Source organism: Phyllostomus hastatus, unplaced genomic scaffold, assembly GCF_019186645.2.
Source record: "Phyllostomus hastatus isolate PE091 unplaced genomic scaffold, TTU_PhHast_1.1 phas_scaffold_21, whole genome shotgun sequence".
NCBI classification, from domain to species: Eukaryota; Metazoa; Chordata; class Mammalia; order Chiroptera; family Phyllostomidae; genus Phyllostomus; species Phyllostomus hastatus.
In genome coordinates, this window is record NW_025334017.1 from 14,085,940 (window position 1) to 14,109,818 (window position 23,879).

A 23,879-nucleotide genomic window follows, 5' to 3' on the forward strand; every position below is an offset into this window, starting at 1 on the left:
CGAGAGCGAGGGCGTTCTCCCGCCTGAGGCGTGTGGCGGCCTGAGGCGAAGCGGGGTTCGAGTGCTGCCCCCTTTTCGTAGAGCAAGGTGCCTTCACGGGAGTTTGTTTTGGGGCGGGCGAGAGACGTTTTAACCTGGGAAATCTTGTGATGGAGCAAAGGGCGAGCAGGTTGGGCGTGGATACTGAGTTCTAAATCCTGGGAAGCTGGACTTCTCCGGCTTGTAGGCAGTGGTTTGTGAGTGTGTGACGAGTAACCTGTTTATCTTTCATAATAAACAGCGGTAAGTAGTGTGTACCAAGCGCTTTCCATGTGCTAAGTGCTCTTTACAAATACCTCGTTTAACCCTCACATCAACAAGTCCTCCCTGTGCTACCGGCCTGCCCAGACAGTGTTAGGTCTGCCTTAGATTAGAGAACTAGGTTTAACAGATTAACCATCCCAATGTTAACTACTGCTCCCAATTAAAAAGATTGAGTTACAATTTACCCAAAAGAAATTGTTCCGATCCTATGATCTGTTTCATGGAGTTTTGACTGTTGTATGTAACCACTCCCATTAAACAGGTGGTAGAATATATCCAGTATCCCAGCTCACCTCTTCTCAAAACAAATGAGGAATTAACACACGAGATGCTTGCAGTTATAAAATTTAGTGCAAGCATTTTTAACATTCTTTTTTGCATGTGTTTCTGAAGAAAAAGCTGTTATCAGTTTAATATTACAGATTTCTTAAAAGACACACCTGTATTTTGTGTGACACATTTCCTTGCCTTGTGTAGCAGAGATGTACTTTTAATGGCAAAGTGTTTCAAAAAACTTCACTGAAACAATCATGTAAATTATTCCCTTTGCAAAGCGAAGGTAAATAATATGTCCTTTAAAACATGCGTGGAATAATGGTCGAAGTTCCCTATGTCAGGAATTGTCAACTCACCAATATTTATGTACTTGTGGCCATGGATTAATGGCTGTTCAGGCCACCTTAATAAATCCACCTTTGTCTTCCCTCGTCCTCAGGACTCCCTGCTGGAAAGTCAGCAGAACCTTTGAGAAGAGAGTAGAACAGTAATGTCTGGACCATAGTCCAGCCATTTAGGCTGGCTCATAGGTAGCTCTTTATCCCTTAGCTTTTAATTTTTTTAATTAGAATTTCCTTTGTGCTTACCATTTCGATTTCATTTAATTCACTGCCAAATCTCTTCATTTGGCAGATGAAGAAATGGGCCCAACAAATAATTTAAAAGTTAAGTGATTTGAGTAGAGTCAAACAAGTAGACACTAGCAGAAGAGCAGGAACAAGGGTAGATGGTGAACTTGGTTTAGACAAATTGAAATTGAGGTGGTTGTGGGATATCTTGTAATATCTATAGATAACTGGGTATGTGTGTTGAGCTCAGGAGAGAGATGTAGGCTACAGACACAAAATGTTTTTGTTGATAGGTTTAGCAATGTGACTTGAAGGTTAATTTCCTCTCCAGGAAATAAGACCAAAGATTTTTACATTCTGTTTGGTTACATTTACAGTCACTTATCATTTGCCTGCATCATGTAGAGTATTCTTGTAGGCATGGGGGGTGTAAAAAATGAGAGATATGCCCTGTCTGGAGTGGCTAGTGGACTGAGTGCTGGCCTGCAAACCAAAGCATTACACTTTTGATTCCCAGTCAGGGCACATGCCTGGGTTGTGGGCCCAGTCCCGAGTTGAGGGGCACTGTGAGAGGCAACCACACATTGATGTTTCTATTGCTCTCTTTCTCCTTCCTTTCCCTTCTTTCTAAAAATAAATAAAATCTTTTAAAAAAAGAAAGATAGTCGGCTCTTTCTAGATGCTCATAACCAGAAGGGAGAAACACATGACCTTTTTCCCCCTAATATTTATTTTTCCATTCATTGAGTGCCAGCTAGATTTTTTTAATGTTCACCTGAAAATATGTTCATTGATTTTAGAAAGAGAAAGGAAGAGAGAGAGAGAAACATTGAAGTGAGAGAGAAACATCAATTTGTTGCCTACCCTATGCACCCCTACCAGGGATTGAACCTGCAACCTAGGTATGTGCCCTGATCAGGAACCTAACATGCACCTTTTTGGTTTATAGGACCAATGCTCCAAGCAATTGAGCCACACTGGCCAGGGCATACATGGTCTTATTTTAACATATATTTGGATAAATGCTAGAAGAGAAGCTAAAGTGATGGGATTTGAAGGAGGAAGGGGAGAATCAAATTGATTAGGAAGATCTGGGAAATTTTAAAGGTAATGGGTTTTGAGCAGATTCTTAAAGGATTGATAGAACTTCATCAGATCCCAGGGGTGTCCAGCCTTTTGGTGTCTCTGGGCCACATTGCAAGAAGAAGTTGTCTTGGGCCATGCATTAAATACATTGTGACACATAATCACAAAAAAATTCTCATCTTTAAGTAAATTTACAATTTTGTGTTGGGCTGCATTCATAGCCATCCTGGGCTGCAGGTTGGACACCCCTGGTAGATGGAAGTAGAAGGGCTTTGTAGACAGGCTTGGGAATAGAAGAAATGTACTGGGTGTTTTGGGGAACAGAAACCAACAGTCATATGGCCTTGGGGTATAGGGTTTGAGAAATACACAGTTTGAAAAACGTCGGTCTAAATTAATGATACTTTGTAAATTCTTTGTCAGAGTATTTCAAATTCAAGAATCTCTCTTTAAAACATGACTTGTTCATTTGGGTATGCTGTGAAGCAAATTGTACTTTCTTAAAACTTAATTGATAAGTATGGTAAAAGCTTATAACCTAGTCAGCCTGTAAAAGGACCCATGTTACTCCTTTACCCTGTGTGAGGGTTATAAAAGGTTGTACTGTAGTCACAATGAATCACTCTGCTATCACCTGGTTAGAAAATCCTACGTATGACTAACAGCCCATTTCAGTTTCATTTTAGTCTTCGATCTTAAATGTTTCCAAACCCTTTCATGATACCTGTTCACTGAAGAAAAAAGATTCTCGAGATGAAGATTTTCTGGAAGAGACTCTGAGTTAAGGAAGGCATTTTTTATTTGACAAAGTAAGTCGATATTTTGTGTGTTAAGTCTGGTGAACAAATGAAAGTTTGCTAGTTTTTACTTTTAAAATATCTGCTTTATTACAAAGAGATTATGTACAGTGGGCAGAGGTTATATATTTTGGCTGGCAGCCAGGAAGCCATACAGCTGGGCTCACTTCTGAATGAAATGGGATTGAAACTGTTCTGTTGCGGTAGTGTCACGAGTTCTCTAGGAAATCAAATTTTGTAGGTGGTGTTATTTCTCATAAGATGGTATTGGAATAGTGATCAGCCTAGGGATAGAGATGAAAACACTCCTTCATACAAGTTATACAACTAAGTGGTTACTGAAAGAGCCGCGGGTCCTCTTTATGAGAGCTGCTGTAGTTATTATCACCTTGCTGTGCAGGTTCCTTTCCAGTTGGCATTGTGTCCTGCCTCACTAAATTAGGAATATATAGAAGTTGTCATGTCAGATTAGTCTGTTGAGTCTGATATTCTACCAATAATGCAATTAATAAGTTTCTTAAAAATCATTTTTCCCATCTTATAAATAGTTAGTGTTTTCCATATCCATGCCAGGTAAAGGAAGCTCTCTTTGTGGGAGAATGATTAAGAAATGAACACATGGAGTGCTTAGGTATTATGGTCTGTAATTTTAAGGAAATCATCTACAATTAAAAAAAATTTGCTCATTGGAGATAACTCACGTAAACACCAAACATCTCTAAACCTTAGTTTTCTGATCTGTAAAATGGAGCTGATAATACCTTTCTCATAAGGATTTTTAAGGATTAAATGAAATAATATATGTAAAATACTTCACATGTAGTAAACACTCAGAAATGGTAGCTGCTCTCATTACTATCTGTTCTTCCACTATATGCGCAATGTTTTTTTTTCCTACATAGTAAAGCTTAAGAAATTGCATTTTTTGGAATGATGTTAGAACAGACCTTGGACACAAATTAAACACAACCAATAAAACCATGCTGAGGAATCTCTACCAGTGTTTTGTGGAACATTTGTTACTGGAGGACATACTCAAAATGTAGTACATTACACTTTTGAAATAGGTGTTCCTTCCACCTGGAAAGCTTGTCCATATGATATCCACATGACAGATTTCATTACTCAGATGTCACCTTCTCAGTGAGGCCTGCCCTGACCATTCTAATTAAAATTACAACCCATCATGTGCCTGCCTGTACTCCTAATCTCTCTTAACATGCTGTATGTTTTTTCCATAGCACTTATGTTTGAATATAATATTTAATTTACTTATTTATTTTATTGTTAATTGACTGTCTTCCTCTGCTAAGATTATACAAAGGCAGCGATTTTTGTTCCCTTGTCATTTGTTATATCCCAAGAGCCTAAAATAGCACATGGTGGGTTCCAAGAAACATTTAATTAATTCAGTTAAACAGAACTTTCTGATTAAATTTCATCCTACTAAAATTTATGCTTATGTTGGGCATGATATCTTTCACTTTAAGATAAGAAACCTAATGCAGGGAAATTCATGGCCTGCTAGATTGGAAAAACTTATATTTTAAAATTACTTTTTTTATCCTATTGGCCACAACCTTCTTGACAGGAAGAGTAGTGATTATGAACTTTTGTGTTTTTTTTTCTGTAAGAAGTGTGAAATACCTTTTAATATTGTTCTGAAGACTTTAACAAAATACTTGTAAGTGGTAAAATGGCAAGAACACTGTGTTAGATTGTATGTGATTTTAGCAACACTTTCCCCTCCTAGCTTTTAAAGTAATGTTCTTTATAGAACATAGAGTGTGTTAGTCTACTGAGACTGTCATAACAGAATACCACAGAAAATAGAAATTTATTTTCTCACAGTTCTGGAGACTAGAAATCCAACATCAGGGTGTCTTTCTTGATGTAAGGCTTAAAGGGGAACATTTTATATATAACATTTATTTCCATTCCAGGCACATTGTGTAAAAAATTGGGACAACTGTAATAGCATAATCAATAAAATAGAATTAAAAAATAAAAATTTCTGCAAAAAGCATATGTATATTTGTGCACATTTGTGAATATTTCCCTAGGCTTGATTCCTAGATGGAATTGATGGATCAAAAGCATATTAAATCTTTTCATGGCTATTGTAACTTTGTTAAATATATTTTTAGCAGCCTTGTAATATTTTATTTTATGAATCTACTATTATTTACAAATTCCTTATGTTTACACATTGAGAATGTTTCCAAATTTTTGCCACTATAACTGGTCCTCTGCTAAATATCTTTGTGAGTAGTTAAGCTTTTCAAATTTCATTATTTTTTAAATGTATATAAAAATCCCTTATAAAATGTGTGGGTTGACAGTACACACACACACACACACACACACACACACACATATCTATATATAGAGAGAGACATAGCTCAAGATTTGTTACTAATAACAATATATGATCAAAAGTGTTTGGAGCCCTGGATGCTGTGGCTCAGTTGATTAGAACATTGTCCTGTAGAACAAAAGGCCAGTCGGGCACGTACAGAAGGCAACCGATGTTTTTTTCTCACATCAATGTGTGTCTCTCTCTCCCTTCCTCTAAAAGCGATGAAAAAATGTCCTTGGGGGAGAATAAAAAAGAAAAAAAGTGTTTGGAGACCATTTTTCTATTGCATTCCTTCAGGACCTTGATAGTTATTGAGTTGAAAAATTACAAATGGTACTAATTTATGGTCATATGTGACTTGTCTTAGAAGATGCTTATATTTTAATAGAGGGCAGTGTTTTAACTGGAAGAATCCATTTCTAGTGAGTTTCAGACTCTATTTGGCAAGTAGATGAGAGTTAGTGTAGAGAAGCATATCTGAGAAGAAACTTAGGTTTGGAGGCATTAAGTCCAAGATAAAGGTGCCAGCAGATCCAGTGTCTGGAAAGCACCCACTTCCTGTTTTGCAGAATGTTATCTTCTCATGCAAAGAGCAGAGGGTAAGCTTTTTATTTTTTATTTTTATGAAGACTTTATTTGTTTATTGTTAGAGAGAAGGGAAGAGAGGGGGAAAGAGAGGGAGAGAAACATTGATGTGTGAGAGGTATATCAATCGGTTGTCTCTCGCATGCACCCAGCTGGAGACCTGGCTTGCAACCCAGGCATGTGCCTTGACTGGGATCGAACCAATGACCTTTCGGTTCGCAGGCTGGCACTCAATCCACAGAGTGAGGCAGGGCAGGGTAAGCTTTTTAAAAGGTAAATAGACTGAGAGGAAGTTGTTAGTTTGTTAGTATGCTGCCAAGAATTTTCTTTCCCAGTGTTATTATAAGAATAATATTTAGTGGTAATATATTATTTAAAAAAACAGCTTTGATAAATTCACAGCCTTAGGTTTTTAAATATTATACTCAGGAGTTTTAGAATCATATATATATGTTTTATTTTAGGTTTTGTCATCTGTAATGAAGATCATTGTGGAACAGAAGATTGAATAAAGCCTTGAAACTAAATTAGAGATTTAGAAAAGAAAGCTAAAATTAGTCACTTTGATTTTAGTGTTCCAATTTCATAAGATTTATTCTTCTAAATAGATTTAGGGAGTAGAAGATAAAATTCAGTGTTATACTAAAGGATGCACTGATATTTGTTTGTGTGTGTGTGTTTAAGAGAAGTAGACAACCAAGAGCTATAGAGATTCATAATGAAATATACTAAATTGAATTTTATGATGTCAATTCTTGGCATTATAATCTATATAACTGATTTAATTGTGGACATCTGGTTATCTGTTAGATTTTTCTATGAAGGACAATATGTTTTTGGTGTTTTAACAGTAAGCTTTATGCTCTTTGGAACACTTGTGGTCCAGTGTTTTAGTTATTCTTGGTTCAAGGCCGATTTAAAGAAAGCAGGCCAAGAAAGTCAGCATTGTTTTCTTCTACTTCACTGCTTGCAAGGAGGAATTTTTACAAGGTGAGCTTACACTTTTGATCATAAATGCTATTTTTCTTTTGTCCGAATAGAAATTACCTTTCTGTATAGGTCATCAAATGTACAAAGTTCCCCTATTTGCATGTAGCACAAAGGTTACTTGCTCCTTTTTATTGGTACTTGTATGAGTCATGGCTATACTGCCAGAATTCCAGGTTTATTAGTAGAATGTTTTAGTTTGCCTAATTAAGCTACTTTTTCTACTAACCTTTTATGGGAACCTTTTGTACTCACCTTTTATGGGAAGACATTTCTATGCCTTGTGATCTTTTGTTTTATATTCTAAGCCTGATAGTGCAAATATAGCCTATTACTTGCAACTCTGTTAGAACACTTAATTTTTAACTTACTTATACCATTAATTTGACTAAGTGAAAAATTTACTGCTGTGGAAGCCATGTGGTTAGTGGGTACAGAATCAGGCATAGAACTAAAAACAGCCTTACAAATCATGTTGAAAACCTTATTTTACTAGTGAAAAACTAGAATGTAAATAGGCTCTGATAGTTGCATGATTCTCTGTATATCTAATTTCATATGACCTTTTCATTATTACCTTAAGTGATTTAATTCTTTTAAAAGCAATATAAATGTATATATATTAATATAAATAAAAGAAAAGAGAAAAATTAAAAACATATTATGAGGATAACATACTATTTTGTTACAGTTAGATTTGGAATTTGAACTATTTTAATACCCTACATAAAGGTTAATTTCTGATTCTGTCCTGTTAAAAAACAACATATTCATGGCAATTAGTTAAAAGTATTAAAATTTTTTTCAGGCTTTTACATGGTAATTAATAATAATAATAAATGCCATTAAATTTGTGCAGAGATTTATAGTTTTCAAAGTATTTTCACATACTTTGTCCTTTTAAAGGCAGATTTTTAAGGTTATAACATGTAAGAAAAACAAAATATGCAAGGAGAAAAAAGTATAGGTTTTAAGGAAGCTGGAAAGTACATTGTGTTAATACTGGAAATAAGTTTTGAAACTGTGTGTTCTCAGTAAGATGAAAATGTTTAAAAGGATGGAATAAAAGTTAGTGCTGTTAAACATATATGTGTAATAAGTAAGATTTAATGATTCTGTGTGAGCAATAATGAGAATTATGTAGTTATAATACCTAGACAAGTATAAAATTTACTGTTGCAGAGAGGTTAGAAATATGGTAGATTCTTTGTTATTTGCCATTCTATAAATACAAAATTTTCTTATCTACAGAATGATTTTCATTGGTATTTCAAATAATGACTTGAGGGTACTGTAAGACATTATGTTACAAATGATGAATTGTATTTTGAAAGAAACGCAAAATTGCCTTGATTTTCATTGTTTTTTAACATCCCTACTAATTTTTGATTGAATGTTAGACATTGTATATAAAAAATTATAGTCTTTGGATAATACTATTTTACTTTTCTCTTGTGGTCATTTATAATAAGCATCAGCCTACTCTTGGTTTGCTCCCAGAGTGCAACTGTCTAGGGCACTCAGAGCCTGCTGTGGTCTTGCTCCTTCAACATGTCCTGAATACTACTAGTCCTTAGCTCCCTGGCATCACAAGACTGCCAGAAATTCTGCTTTGTTTTTTCAAGACTTTCTGCTTAGCTTTTAGCCTTTATCTTACAGTTTCAAAATTTGGCAAATGTTTTGGGGGAAAAACTGGCTGTACTTTTGAGATCCTTGTCTTTAGTCCTAAAAGATCTTTAAAACCACTGCTATTTTGTCTGTTTTCTAACAATAGCTCTGTGCCTGAAAAATATCCGGATTTTCAATATCTTGTCCCAAGTAACAGAATCAGCAAGTACCTTCAGGCAACAAGTATCGGCAGAAACATTAGCTTAGTTTCCAGTTTCTTTGGTTGTTTTGGCAGGAGTATTGGTCTGCTCCAATATACTACATACTAAATAGAAGCATAGTCCATTAAGTACAGTCTTAAGTTATTCCAACTCTAAAGTTGAAAAGAACCTTAATTTCTCTCATAATAATATAAAGACCTCAAAACACCTGAAGTCCATGTATTGATACCATGTTGTTGGTATTTTACTTTTTGTGTTTAGTCTCAGTAGATCATATTTTTGTGCCATTACTTCTGTTTTATATACTTAAATTTTATTAAATTTTGATTATACTTAGCCATATATTTTTACTATTCTTTTTATTTTTTTATTGCTTCTTGAATCTCAGACATTCTACTCAGGATCACTTTTCTTCTGCCTCCCTGAGGTTGAGAATTGCATCTATTGGGAGTCTGTTGGTGAAACCATCTCTCAATTTTTGGTTGTCTATAAATGTCATTATTTCATCATCTTTCTTGAGAGATATTTTAGTGGCTATGGAATTCTAGATAAGTACTTGGTTATTTTTTCTCTTTGTTTTACACTGTCTTGTCTTTGGTTTTCATTGTTTCTCTTGAAGTATTAGGTGTCAGTCTTTTAAAAGTATTTTAAAAATTATTTATATATTTATTATTTCAGGTACTCTTTTTTTTTAATTTTATTTTAATCATTGTTCAAGTACAGTTTTCTCTCTTTTACTCCCATTCCAGCCCACCCACCCAGCCCTCCCTACTTCTCTCGCATTACCCCCCACCCCTAGTTTTTGTCCATGTGTCCTTTAAATTTGTTCCTGTAAACCCTACACGTTCCCCCCTGAAATTCCCTCTTCTCTCCCCTCTGGTCACTGTCAGTCTGTCCCCTATTTCAGTGTCTTTGGTTATATTTTGCTTGTTTCTTTGTTTTGTTGTTTAGGTTCCTGTTGAAGGTGAGATCATATGGCATTTGTCTTTCACTGCCTGGCTTATTTCGCGTAGCATAATGCTTTTCAGCTCCATCCAAGCTGTTGCAAAGGGTAGGAGATCCTTCTTTCTTTCTGCTGCATAGAATTCCATTGTGTAAATGTACCATAGTTTTTTGATCCATTCATTCACTGATGGGCATCTAGGTTGCTTCCAGCACCTAGCTATTGTAAATTGTGCTGCTATGAACATCGGGGTGCAAAGGTTCTTTTGTATTGGTGTTTCAGTGTTCTTAGGATAGAGTCCCAGCAGTGGAATTGCAGGGTCAAAAGGCAGATCCATTTTTAGTTTTCTGAGGAAGTTCCATACTGCTTTCCATAGTGGTTGTACCAGTCTGCAGTCCCACCAACAGTGCACTAGGGTCCCCTTTCCTCCACAACCTCTCCAACACTTGTTGTTTGTTGCTTTGTTTATGATGGCCATTCTGACTGGTGTGAAGTGGTATCTCATTGTGGTTTTAATCTGCATCTCTCTGATAGCTAGAGATATCGAACATTGTTTCATGTGTCTTTGGATCTTCTGTATGTCCTCCTTGGAGAAGTGTCTGTTCAAGTCCTTTACCCATTTTTTAATTGGGTTGCTTGTCTTCTTAGAGTGTAGTCATGAAAGTTCTTTATATATTTTGGAGATTAAACGCTTGTCTGAGGTATCACTGGCAAATATGTTTTCCCATACAGTTGGTTCTCTTTTAATTTTGATACTGTTTTCTTTAGCTGTGCAAAAGCTTTTTATTTTGATGAGGTCCCATTTGTTTATTCTTTCCTTTATATCCTTTGCTTTAGGAGACATGTCAGTAAAAAAAGTTTCTGCATGAAATATCTGAGATTTTCCTGCCTACGTTCCTTTCTAGGACTTTAATGGTGTCATGGTTTATATTTAAGTCTTTTATCCACCTTGAATTTATTTTTGTATAAGGTGTAAGTTGGTGCTCGAGTTTCATTTTTTTGCATGTAGCTGTCCAGTTCTCCCAACACCATTTGTTGGAGAGGCTATTTTTATTCCATTTTATGTTGCTGCTTCCTTTGTCAAATATTAATTGACCATAGAGACTTGGGTTTATTTCTGGGCTCTCTGTTCTGTTCCATTGGTCCATGTGCCTGTTTTTATGCCAGTCCCAGGCTGTTTTGATTACAGTGGCCTTGTAGTATAGTTTAGTGTCAGGTATTGTGATCCCTCCTACTTTACTCTTCTTTCTCAAAATTGCAGCAGCTATTCGGGGTCGTTTATTGTTCCATATAAATTGTTGAAGTGTTTGTTCTATGTGAAATAAGCCATTGGTACTTTAATAGGTATTGCATTGCATGTGTAAATTGCTTTGGGTAATATGGACATTTTGATGATAGTAATTCTTTCAATCCATGAACACGGTATATGTTTCCATTTGTTTGTGTCTTCCTTGATTTCTCTCCTCAGTGTTATGTAGTTTTCTGAATACAGGTCTTTTACCTCTTTGGTTGGGTTTACTCCTAGGTATTTTATTTTTCTTTTTGCTATTTCAAATGGGATTTTTTTCTTGATTTCTGCTTCTGCTGTTTCATTGTTGGTGTACAGAAATGCCTTTGATTTCTGGATATTGACTTTGATTCCCGCTGTTTTGCCAAATTCATTTATTAGGTCAAGCAGTTTTTTGGTGGAGTCTATAGGATTTTCTATGTACACTGTCATGTCATCTGCAAACAGTGACAGTTTTGTTTCCTCCTTTCCTATTTGGATTCCTTTTATTTCTTTTTCTTGTCTGATTGTTGTGGCTAAAACTTCCAGTACTATATTGAATAGAAGTGGCGAAAGTGGACATCCTTGTCTTGTTCCTGATCTTAGTGGAAAAGATTTTAATTTTTGCCCATTGAGTATGATGTTGGCTGTAGGTCTCTCATATATGGCCTTTATTATGTTGAGGATGATCCCTCTATTCCCACTTTGCTGAGTGTTTTTATCATAAATGGGTGCCGTACCTTATCAAATGCTTTTTCTGCGTCTATTGATATGATCATGTGGATTTTGTCTTTGCTTTTGTTTATGTGATGTCGTACATTTACTGATTTGCGAATATTGTACCATCCTTGCATCCCTGGAATGAATCCCACTTGGTCATGGTGTATGATCTTCTTAATGTACTGTTGGATGCAGTTTGCCAGTATCTTGTTGAGGATTTTAGTGTCCATGTTCATCAGCGATATTGGCCTGAAGTTTTCTTTCTTTGTTGTGTCTTTATCTGGTTTTGGAATTAGGATGATGTTGGCCTCATAAAAAGAGTTTGGGAGTCTTCCATCTTTTTGGATTTTTTGAAATAGTCTGTGAAGGATAGGGGTTAGTTCTTCCTTAAATGCTTTGTAGAATTCTCCTGTGAGACCATCTAGTCCAGGGCTTTTGTGTGTTGGGAGTTTTTTGATTACTGCTTCAATTTCTTTTGCTGTTATTGGTTTGTTCGGGCTTTCTGCTGCTTTTTTATTGAGTTTTGGAAGATTATATTTTTCTAGAAATTTGTCCATTTCATCTAGGTTTTCAAATTTCTTGGCATACAGTTCTTCGTAGTAATTTCTTACATTCCTTTGTATTTCTGTGGTGTCTGTTGTAATCTCTCCTCTTTCATTTCTGATTGTGTTTATTTGGGTTTTCTCTCTTTTTTTCTTGATGAGTCTGCTTAAAGGCTTGTCAATTTTGTTTATCTTTTCAAAGAACCAGCTGTTGGATTCATTGATCTTTAGAATTGTGCTTTTAGTCTCTATGTCATTTAATTCTGCTCTGATCTTGGTTATTTCCTTCCTTCTGCTTTCTCTGGGCTGCCTTTGTTGTTTTTCCTTAAGTTCTTGTAGATGTAGGGTTAGGTTGTTTGTTTGAAATGTTTCTAACTTTTTTAGGTGGGCCTGTATCACTATGAAGTTCCCTCTCAGGACTGCCTTGGCTGTGTCCCATAAGTTTTGGGTGCCTGTGAGTTCATTTTCATTTGTTTCCAGAAACCTTTTGATTTCTTCCCTAATATCATTCTTGACCCATTCATTGTTTAATAGCATGCTATTTAATCTCCATGATTTTGAGTGTTTTGGGTTTTTTTTTCCTTGGGGTTGGTTTCTAGCTTCAGTCCCTTGTGATCTGAGAAAATGCTTGGTATGATTTCAATTTTTTTGAAATTGTTGAGGCTTGTTTTGTATCCTATCATGTCGTCAATCTTTGAAAATGTTCCACGTACATTTGAAAAAAATGTGTATTTAGCTTCTTTGGGATGGAGGGCTCCGTATATATCAGTAAAGTCCATTTCATCTAGGGTATTGTTCAATGCCACAATATCTTTGTTGATATTTTGTTTGGAAGATCTGTCCATTTTTGATAGTGGGGTGTTAAAATCCCCCACAATAGTTGTGTTGCTGTCAATATCTTTCTTGAAGTCCTCTAAGATTTTCTTTATGTGTTTGGGTGCTCCTATGTTGGGTGCATATATATTTACAATATTTATGTCTTCTTGATGGATTCTTCCCTTGAGTATTATGAAATGACCTTCTGGGTTGTTCTTTATGGTCCTTTTTTGGAAGTCCATTTTGTCAGATATGAGTATTGCTACTCCGACTTTTTTTTCCTGTCCATTTGCTTGGAAAATTTGTTTCCAGCCCTTCACTTTCAGCCTGTGCAGATCTTTTATCCTGAGGTGGGTCTCTTGTAGGCAGCATATGTGTGGGTTATGTTTTCTTATCCAATCAGCTATTCTATGTCTTTTGATTGGAGCATTTAATCCATTTACATTTAAGGTTATTATTGATAGGTACTTATTCATTGCCTTTTATGTATGTGTGTTACTCTTTCACTCTCTTTTTTCCTTTCTTTCTTTCCTTAAAGCAGTCCCTTTAGCATCTCTTGCAGAGCTGGTTTAGTGGAGGTGTATTCTTTTAGACTTCTTTGGTCTGAGAAGCTTCTTATTTGGCCTTCTGTCTTGATTGAGAGCCTTGCTGGGTAAAGTAGTCGTGGTTGCAGGCCTCTGGTTCTCATTACTTGGATTATTTCTTGCCATTCTCTTCTGGCTTGGAGTGTTTCCATTGAGAAGTCAGCTGTTAGCCTTATTGGGGCTCCCTTGTATGTTACTTCCTGTTTCTCCCTCGCTGCCTTTAAGATTCTCTCTTTGTCTTGAAATTTTGCCATTTTAATTATGATGTGTCTTGAGGTGGGTCTCTTTGGGTTCCTCTTGATTGGGACTCTCTGTGTTTCCTGGATTTGTGTGACTTTTTTCTCTCATCAAATTAGGGAAGTTTTCCATCATTACTTTTTCAAATAGGTTTTCTATCCCTTGTTCTTCTTCTTCTCCTTCTGGTATCCCTATTATACGGATATTATTACGTTTCATATTGTCTTGCATTTCTCTTAATCCCTCTTCATTCTTTCTGAGCCTCTTTTCCTTTTCTTGCTCTTTCTGGGTGTTTTCTTCTACTTTGTCCTCTAGCTCGCTGATCCAATCTTCTGCTTCATCGATCCTGCTTTTCATTCCTTCTACTGTTCATCAGTTCAGAAATTGTATTCTTCATTTCCTCTTGGCCTTTGTTGAGAGTTTCTATTTCCTTTTTTATGCTGATGTAGTTTTCAGTGAGTTCATTGTAGCTTCCCTGTAGTTTCTGGTAGCTCATTGTGAGCTCATTGAGCTTCCTGACAATCATTGCTTTGAACTCAATATCTGATAGTTGAATTGCCTCTGTTTCATTTAGCATTCTTTCTGAGGCTTCCTCCTTTCCTTTCATTTGGGGATTATTTCTTTGTCTTTCCATTGTTTGTGAGACTCTTCTTGTTCGCCTCAGCTTCTTATATTGATCTGTTCTGGCTCCCTGGGTTTATGTTGTGAACTTCTTTAGTAGAATAGCAGTGAGTTTCAGTGGTGCTGTTTCCTTGATCTCCCAAGCTCACTTATCTTGGGCTGTCATTTAAGTTGGCTTTGTGTTTGCCTTTGGGTTTTGATTGTTGTTGAGTCTTTCTTTGGTGGTTCCTTCCCACCAGCTGGTTAAATGAGGGTCACTCTGTCCACCACCTCCTGTATTTTGTTGTGCTGGTGAGGGCAGGTTGTGTTGAAGCTGGTTCTTCTGTGTATATAAGGTTTAAAGAATTCTTGTTCAGTTGTTTGTATTGGGTACTGTCTCTACTGTTTAGTTGTATTTCCAGATAGGTCCTGGATTGAGGTTTGTGTGGTTACTACTCCCTCCTTCACCTTCTTCTGTTGTTATCTGTTAGTGGTTCCTTTGTTGTTGGGTTTCCTCTTCCAGTGGGTATCCTGGTGTTCACCTCCTCCACCTATTCTTTTTTGTCTTGTTGCAGCACTCTTCTTAGGGTCTGGTCTTTGGTCTTTCGGTTCTGCCACAATCCTTGGTCCCCTATTTTCAAAAATGCTGAAGTATGTTGGTTGCTTGCCTCTCTACTCCATAGATCAGTCAGGATTTTCTCCCCTGAGCAGAGGGAAGCCGAATCTGCTCCTTCCTACTCTGACGCCATCTTAGCCCCTCCTACAAAAGTATTTTGTTTTTTTATTTTCTCTGGTTGCTCTTACGCTTTCTCTTTCTCTATATATTAGTTATTTTATTTTTACTTAAGTTTTTAAATTTGATTTTTCTCTTTATCTTTGGTATTCTATGTTTAATTATGATATATTGAGGTACAGGTTTTTTTCTCTAGTTTGGGATTTGTTACTCTTCATGATTCTTTGAAACTTGACAGTTCTGCACAATTCTAGCCATTACTTTCTAACATTTCCTTTACTATATTTCTGTTTTTTTGCCTTTTAGGGATGCAAGCAAATGAAAATTAGATCTGTTATTGTATCTAACATGACTTTTATATTTTAGTTATTTAAAATTTTTATTTTTTGATGTACATTCTTTTTGATGTACATCTTTTTCAAACAAAAAATTACTTTTTGATGTAATTTTTTTCATGACTTTCATTACTAGTACTTTCTTTTGTTGTGGTCAAAATGTTATTATATCTAACCATTGAGTTTTAAATTTTAATTATTACAATTTTTATATTTAGAAGCAATATTTAGTTCTTTCAAGTGTGCTGTCACTTTTTATAGTTTCCTGTTCACTGCGATATTTTGGACTTGCCATTTGTATCTTTAAACATAGTAAGCATAGTTGTTTCATTTATAATTTTAACATCTGAAGCCTTTTCAGGTTTGTTACTACTGGCTTTGCTTTTACTACTGGGTACTCATATTGCCTTGTTTTCCTAGTATCAATGATTATGTTCTGGTCATTGCCCTTGAAAAAATTAATTGTGAAGGCTTCACCAAGTCATCTGTAGAGGCTCTGATTTTATTCTTAGGAGATATCTAGAGTTTCTGTAAGATGGGGTCTACACTTAAACTCATGGCTTGAGGTCCTTCCTGATTCAGTCTTGAAAGATTGTATTTTTTTAGAAATATATGTATTTCTTCTAGGTTCAATTTGTTGGCTTATATTGTATTCTTTAACGATCCTTTATATTTCTATGTTGCCAGTTGTGATTTTTCTTTCATTTTAAAAAAAGATTTTATTTATTTATTTTTAGGGAAAAGGAGGGAGAAAGAGCAGGAGAGAAACATCAGTGTGTGGTTGTGTCTTGCGTTTCCCCTACCAAGGACCTGGCCCACAACCCAGGCATGTGGCCTGCTTGGGAATTGAACCAGGGACCCCTTGGTTTGCAGGCAGGCACTCAATCTACTGAGACACACCAGCCAGGGCCATTTTTTATTTTATTTATTTGGACCCTCTTTTTTTTTCTTTATGAATCTCTCTAAAGGTTTGTCAATTTTGTTTATTTTCTTAGTTTCATTGATCTTTTGTTTTTTTTTACTCTTTATTTCATTTATTTCTGCTCTGGTCTTTATTATTTCCTTTCTTCTACTTTGGATTTTTAAAATAATTTTTAAAGATTTTATTTATTATTTTTAGAGAGGGTAAAGGGAGGGAGGAAGAGAGGGAGAGAAACATCGATGTTTGAGAGAAACAGCAATCAGTTGCCTCTCACGTGTGATCCAACTGGACACTGGGCCTATAACCAACTGGACACTGGGCTTATATTCCCTGACTGGGAATATAACCGGTGATCTTTTGCTTTGTGGGACCACACGGAAGCATGTGAGCCATGCTAGTCAGTGCTTACTTTGTATTTTGTTTGTTGTTCTTCTTTTTATAGTTTTTTAAATGTAAAGATAGGTTATTTGGATTTTTTTCTTGTTTCTTGAGGTAGGCCTGTATAACCATGAAAGTCCCTCTTATAGCTGCTTTTGCTGCATCCCAAAGGTTTTGGAGAGTTGTGTTTCATTTTCATTTGTGTTCAGGTATTTGGATTTCCTCTTTGATCTACTGGTTGTTTAGTAGCATGTCGTTTGTTTCCATGCATTTGTGTGTGTTTTTTTTTTCAGTTTATTTCTTGTGAACTTTCTAATTTTATGATATTGAGGTTGAAAAAAATGCTTGATATGATTTCAGTCTTCTTGAATTTATGGAGACTTGTTTTGTGACCTAATATGTGATTAGTCTTAGTTTTAGAGACTAAGATTAAGAGACTTAGAGACTAAGACTTGGAGACTACACATTGAAAACAATGTGTATTCTGCAGTTTTTGGTTAAAATATTCTGTAAATGTCTATTGAGTGAATTTTGTCTGGTGTGACTTTTAAGACCTTTCCTTCCTTATCTTTTGTCTGGATCATCTATCCATTGATATAAGTTGGGTATTAATGTCTCCCACTAGTGTAATACTGAAAATTTCTCCCTCTATGTCTATTAATTGTTTAATTTTTGCTTTATATGTTTATGCCCCTATGTTGGATGGGGTGGCCCAGTATGCACATGTGTGTGGCAGCTTCCTGTTAATTTGGTTGTCTGTGGCTGGAGCAGGGTCTGGGCTGGGCAGCCTGGCACATGTGTGCTGTGGTGCCCTTTTGGTCTCGTTGGAGTGAGCTCAGGACAGGGTGTTGGGGAATGTGCTATGGTGATCTTGCAGGTTGGTCAGAGCACCTGGGTAGAGCTCTTGCCCACATTGCCTAGGCGTAGGGAGAATATAAACAATGGCGTTCACAGGTTTCTCAGATCCTAGAGAACTCTCACAGCTCCCCAACCTTCTCTATGTTTCTGTCTTTCTCCCCCTCTCTTATTTGTTATGTAAAAGCTCTTCAGTTGGCCCTCAGTTGTCTTTTAGGAAGAATTGCTCTAAATGTGTATGTGTACACATTTGGTGTGTTCCTCAGTGGGGTTGAATCCTCCTGTGGTGCCACCTGGGACCCACCTCCTTGTAGTTGTTTACCCACTGTTTTTTTGGGAGTGGGGAGACATGCATTGGAACTTTCTACTCCATCTTGCTGATGACCGTAGGATGCAGATTTCGACATTTCTCTCAGTATTTTAAATATTGCACTCCACTTCTTTCTTTCTTGCATGGTTTCTGAGAAGCTGGATGTGATTCTTACCTTTTCTGTTCTATAGGTAATATTTTTTCTCTCTCTGGCATTTTTCAAGATTTTTTATGCAGTTTTGATATTCTTCAGTTTGAATATGAAATACCTAAATATGGATTTTTTTTTGCATTTATTTTGTGGTGTTCTGTGAGCTTCTTGGATAACTCATTTGGTGTCTGACATTAATTTAGGGAAATTATCAGTTGTTACCATTTCAAACACAGCTTCTGTTGCTTTCCCTTTTTTCTTTTCCTCCTGTTACTCTTTTCCATTACATGTATATTGTACCTTTTGTAGTTGTCACACAGTCCTTGGATAGTCTGTTACTTTTTTTGGTCTTTGTTCTCTTTACTTTTCAGTTTTGCAGGTTTCCATTGAGATATCTTGTAGCTCAGAGATTCTTTCCTCAGCTGTGTACAGTCTAATAAGTCCATCAATGATTCTTCATTTGTTATAGTATTTTTGATCCCTAGAATTTCTTTTTGATTCTTGCTTAGAATTTCCATCTCTCTTACATGAACCATTTGTTTTTGCATGTTGTCTATTTTTTTTCATAATAGTCCTTAGCATATTAATTATAGTTGTTTTACATTCATATTCTCCTACCTCCAACATCCTTGCCATTTCTGAGTCTGGTTCTGATGCTTGCTCTGTCTCTTCAAACTATGATTTGAAGTATGTCTGGTAATTTTTGTTGAAAATCGGCCATGATGTATGCAGGTCCTTAAATAATGTCATTATGCTTAATGTCATTTTGTTATAATGTTGATGAGATACCACCATAGGAATTAACTCTTGTTTATATCAATGGGCCAACTGGAAAATTGGTTTTGACATGTCATTTCACTTCAGTTATAAGAATCTATTAATGAAAGTGAGAATTTATTGTATTGAGTGAAAGGAACTATGGTAAATAGGCCTTGAGTAATATGGTGGTGAAGTGTGGGAGGAATACTACAGTCCTATGATAGGTCTCAGTCTTTTAGTGAGCCTTTACTCCTGGTCTGTAGACATCCCAAATGCCTCTCAGTCCCATCCCTACCAAAGCTGTATTTCACATTGATATTATGGTGAAATACAGCTTCGGTGTATTTCAAAATGGCTACTTTCATTTATGTGTGCTGGATGCCTTTTTCCCCATCTTTATTGTGAGAGTCAGAGCTCCAGGGTCCCTGCTCAAGTTTTTAACTAACAGACTTATCCACACTTTGCTTCCAACAATTCATCAATTATAGTTCAAGTTTATCTAGTTTGGCACTAGTTCTTAAGGGGATTTCTTGAGGTTTTCTCCTTCTGAAATTTATGATTCTTTGTATCCATCTGTATGTATCTCCAATTTTGGGGGAAACAATTTGCCTTGTGCCCTTACTCCTCTGTCAGGTATAAGTTGTTGGTTTTTTTGGTTTAGTTTTTACTTGTTAGGAAGAAATGGCAACTTCTAAATCCCCTTTTATGACAGACTTGAAACTAGAAGTCAAGTCATGTACTCTTGAAGTCATGTATTTGTTACTTATGTTCTTTTTCATCATTGTTTTGGCTATTTTAGAGGGTTTATATTTTCATATAAATATTAGAATCAGTTTACCAGCTATTGTAATTAGCATTGCCTTTTAAATTTCATTTTTCAATTGTTTGCTTCCATGGAATAGAAAAACAATTGATTTCTTTTAATAACATTTTCTCAGACCTGATGGACTCATTATTTATATTAGTTTTTAGTTTTTGATTGTTTTCTTCATACTTTCTGTGTCAATTATCATGTCATTTGCAAATAGTAATAGTTTGATTTTCTCCTTTAAAATATTTATTCTTTTTATTTTTTCACGTTGTTTAATTTCTCTAAGTCTTCCAGTAAAATATTAAATAGAAGTGATGAGAGTGACATTTCTGATTTGTTCTGATCTCAGGAGTAAAGTGTTGAATGTTTTGCCATGAAGTTTGGTGTTACCTGTAGGTTTTTCATCATTTTTCTTATCAAATTAAAGAGATTTCCTCCTCTTTTAATATTCTTGAGATTTTTTTTTGTTATTATGAGTGGATGTTGAATTTTGTCAAATATATCTGTGCTTATTGAGATGATCACATGGTTTTTCATTGATTCATTCTTTCTTTCATTTATTTTTTTAATTTAAAATTTTTCTTCAGTTAAACAATAGTTTTATTGCTTGAGTACAGACATTTTATGCATCCTCAGCAGAGGCTGTGGATGACTTGTATTTCCAGGTGGGAGGGAGGACTCGTTTAGTCTTACAATGTTGAGCCAACAGTGAATATAGCTCTCAATCAGAATCAGATGGAATTTAGCATCCTTAATCTTTCTTTTCCTCTCAAGATGCTTTTGAACAACAACAGCTTTCTTAATTAAATTGTAGAGATCCTCAAGAAGATCTGGAGCAAGTCCTTTGGACTTAAGAATTCTCAAGATTTTATTGCCTATCACAAAACGTACTTGTGCAGTGCCATGCGAGTCTCTAAGAATCACCCCAATTTGTGAGGGAGTCAGGCCCTTGTTGGCCAGTTTGTAGATCTGCTTCTTCATGTCATCAGATGTCAATTTCAGCCAGGTGGGGATGCTGTGGTGGTAGGGCACAGCCACTGGGACTGGTCCTTTCCAGGAACATGCATGTGACCCATGATGGCAGAGGACAGAGAGTCTAGCCTTACTGAATGATTTAATGCTGTTAAAACAACTTTGCATTGCTGGGGTAGACCTTAATTGATGATGATGACGATGATGATGATGATGATTGTTGTTTTTATTTTTAAAGATTTTATTTATTTATTTTTAGAGAGAGGGGAAGGGAGGGAGAAAGAAAGGGGAAGAAACATCAATGTGTGGTTGCCTCTTGAGTGCCCCCAGCTGGGGACCTGGCCTGCAACCCAGGCATGTGCCCTAACTAGGAATTGAACTGGTGACCATTTGGTTCACAGGCCAGAGCTCAGTCCACTGAGCCACACCAGCCAGGGATGATTATTATTTTTTATACATTGCTGAAATCCATTTTTAAATATTTCAATTAAGCATTTTTGTGTCCATGAGGTATATTGTTTTATAATTTTTTCCTGTATATCTCTTATAAGTTTTAGATTAGTTTTATGCTAGCCTGCTAATAGAAATTGGCAAGTATTCCTGCTTTATTTTCTGAAGGAGTTTGTGCAAGACTGGTGTATTTTCTTCCTTAAATGTTTGATAAAATGTATTGGATAATGTTGTGTAGATTTTTGAAAACAAGTTTGATTTCTCTGAAAAATTCAGATTTATTCAGATTTTCTAATGATCTTGTGTCAGTGTTAGTAAATTGTGGTTTTAAGAGATTTTGTCCATTTCATCACACTTTCATTTATTGGTATAAAATTATTTCACTAGTATAGTTTCGATGTTTAGTGATGTCACCTTTAACATTGCTAGTACTGGCTTTTTTTGTTCTCTCCTCCTCTTCTTCTCTTTACCCTTCAGCATCTTGTTTGAGGTTTATCTGTTTCTCTTATCTTTCCAAAGAACCAAATTTTGGCTTTTTAATTTCTCTCTATTGCTTGTCTCTTTTTTATTGCACTGATTTATGCTTTTAGCTTTATTATTTCCTTTTTTCCATGTAATTGGGGTTTACTTTGCTTCTCATTTTCTAGATCATTTCTATGGAACTTACATCATTACTATTACCTCTTTTTTATTTCTAATAAAAGCATTTAAACTATACATTTCTCCCAAACTTATACATTAACTGTAATTGATATGTTATGTTTTTATTACCCATTAGTTAAAAATACTTTTTAGCTTTCCCTGTGATTTCTCTTTTACCCAAATATTAGGCTGTGTTTAAAATTTTTTTCAGATATTTGAAACTTTTGTAAATATTTTAATATTAATTCCTAATTAATTCCATTATGGTCAGATAACATACTCTTAAGATTTTGATTTTGAAATTTATTTAGACTTGTTTTATTGCTTAACATATGGTTCATCTTTATGATGTCATGTATACTTTAAATATATGTGTTCTGCTGCAGTTGTTGGTTGGTTGTAGTAATTTAGAAATGATATTTAGTAAGTGTAGTTGATAGTGTTGTACATAGATTCTATATTCTTATTGTTTTTTTTTGCTTAGTAGTTAGGTATTTTGGGACACCTGAGTAGCCATTTGAAAAAAAGTTATGTAAACTATAATTGAACCTTCATAGGAAGGTCAGACTTAGCTCATGCCCTAGCATATGATCTTGAAAAGAATTTAGCCTGTTCTGTGGTAAGGGTGAAATTTTCAGAAGTATATTGTTAAAAACGTAGAGAGGGGTACTAAGAGAATTTAAAAATTTTGCAGGTTATGTTTTTATCCTCCCAGTGTTTGATGTAACAAAATATGGGTTCCTTTTCTTCTGACCAGCAGAAAATCTGAAAGGATAAACTAGAGGAGTTTTGTTTCCAGAGGAGCACTTCCCTTGCCAGTCCAAATCACAAGGACAAGAAAAGAATTTTTTTTCTGTATGCCATATAAATAGGCAGACCACACAGAGATTGTAGAAATAGACCAGAATGGAAAAGGAAGCAATAGCCAATTTATGAAGCATAAGAAGTGTAAAGGTTAAAAAAAACAGTAAAGGTTTTGATTAACTTTAGAGTTGGAATAATGTAAGATTCCATGTTATAGACTATACTTCTACATAATCAGACACTGGATAAATTTCAAACAAATCAAGTTGCATGGGGAAAGTCTTTCTAACCATAAATCAAATTCCATAAGCTGTAAAAATTATATATTTGACTATTAAAAATGCATGTCAGTAAACAAAAGTGAAACTCCCCTAATGTACAGACCAGAACAAAAGCAATTCTAAAAGAAAAACAATATACAGGGGGCAACTGATCGATGTTTCTCTTTCACGTTGATGTTTGTCTCCCTTTCTCTCTCCCTCCCTCCCTTTCTAAAACCAATAAGCATGTCCTTGGGTGAGGATAATAGAAAAGTTTGTGGAGTATGAATCTCAATAAAGCAACCACGAGAAGAAATTTGTAGTAGAGAAAGTTTGTGGGGAAAATCTGTACTTAAACATATGCTACTTTAAAAAAATAATGTGTATGTAAACATACATGTTATAAAGTATATTTTACTGAAGATAAATGTTCATGTTTACTTTACAGGTATTGGTTTGCCTTGAAAAAGGGTTATTACGTGGCTTTCAAATATAGCAGCAAAACCGATAACTTCATAGAACAACAAATTGATCCACATAAAGAAGCTATAGATAGAATGACTGATTTGAGCATGCTCAGGCTATTTGAAACTTACCTGGAAGGCTGTCCACAACTTGTTCTTCAGCTCTATATCTTTCTGGAACATGGTCAAGCAAACTTCAGTCAGTGTAAGTCTTTCTTAATAACCTTTGTTAGGTGGATGCCACTGAGATCTTGTGTTAACTACATAACTCTTTGGTAGGTTTTAGAATTTTAAAATTGTTTTTATTTATAGAATTATTTATTTTTCAAAAAGAAGTACATGGTTTAAATATTTAAAAATATATAAAGACATGCTCTCTTCCTCCCACTTCATCCCATTCCTTCCTTTGCCCAGAAAGGACACTATTGTCAGTTTTTTTATTCTTCTTCCAGAAAAGTTTTGAAAAAGTCTATATTAATTCTCTCTCTTTGTCTGTTTCTCTGTCTCTCTGTTCCTCCCTCATTCTCTCCCTC

At 35.4% G+C, this 23,879-nt stretch overlaps 1 protein-coding gene and 1 pseudogene across 1 annotated transcript in view; one reads left to right on the forward strand and one right to left on the reverse strand.

Annotated features, from left to right (window-relative positions):
* Window positions 1–168: 168 nt before the first annotated feature.
* The window catches only part of XKR9 (XK related 9), a 28,611-nt gene continuing 4,900 nt past the window's right edge, over window positions 169–23,879 (forward strand). Inside the window, exons 1-4 of the mRNA XM_045861232.1 lie at window positions 169–282; window positions 2,910–3,043; window positions 6,440–6,965; window positions 23,331–23,551. Coding sequence (XP_045717188.1) covers window positions 6,694–6,965; window positions 23,331–23,551 — 493 coding nt within the window. The 5' untranslated portion in view covers window positions 169–282; window positions 2,910–3,043; window positions 6,440–6,693. The remainder of the gene's footprint in view (window positions 283–2,909; window positions 3,044–6,439; window positions 6,966–23,330; window positions 23,552–23,879) is intronic.
* Window positions 20,377–20,830, reverse strand: LOC123833136 (annotated as a pseudogene).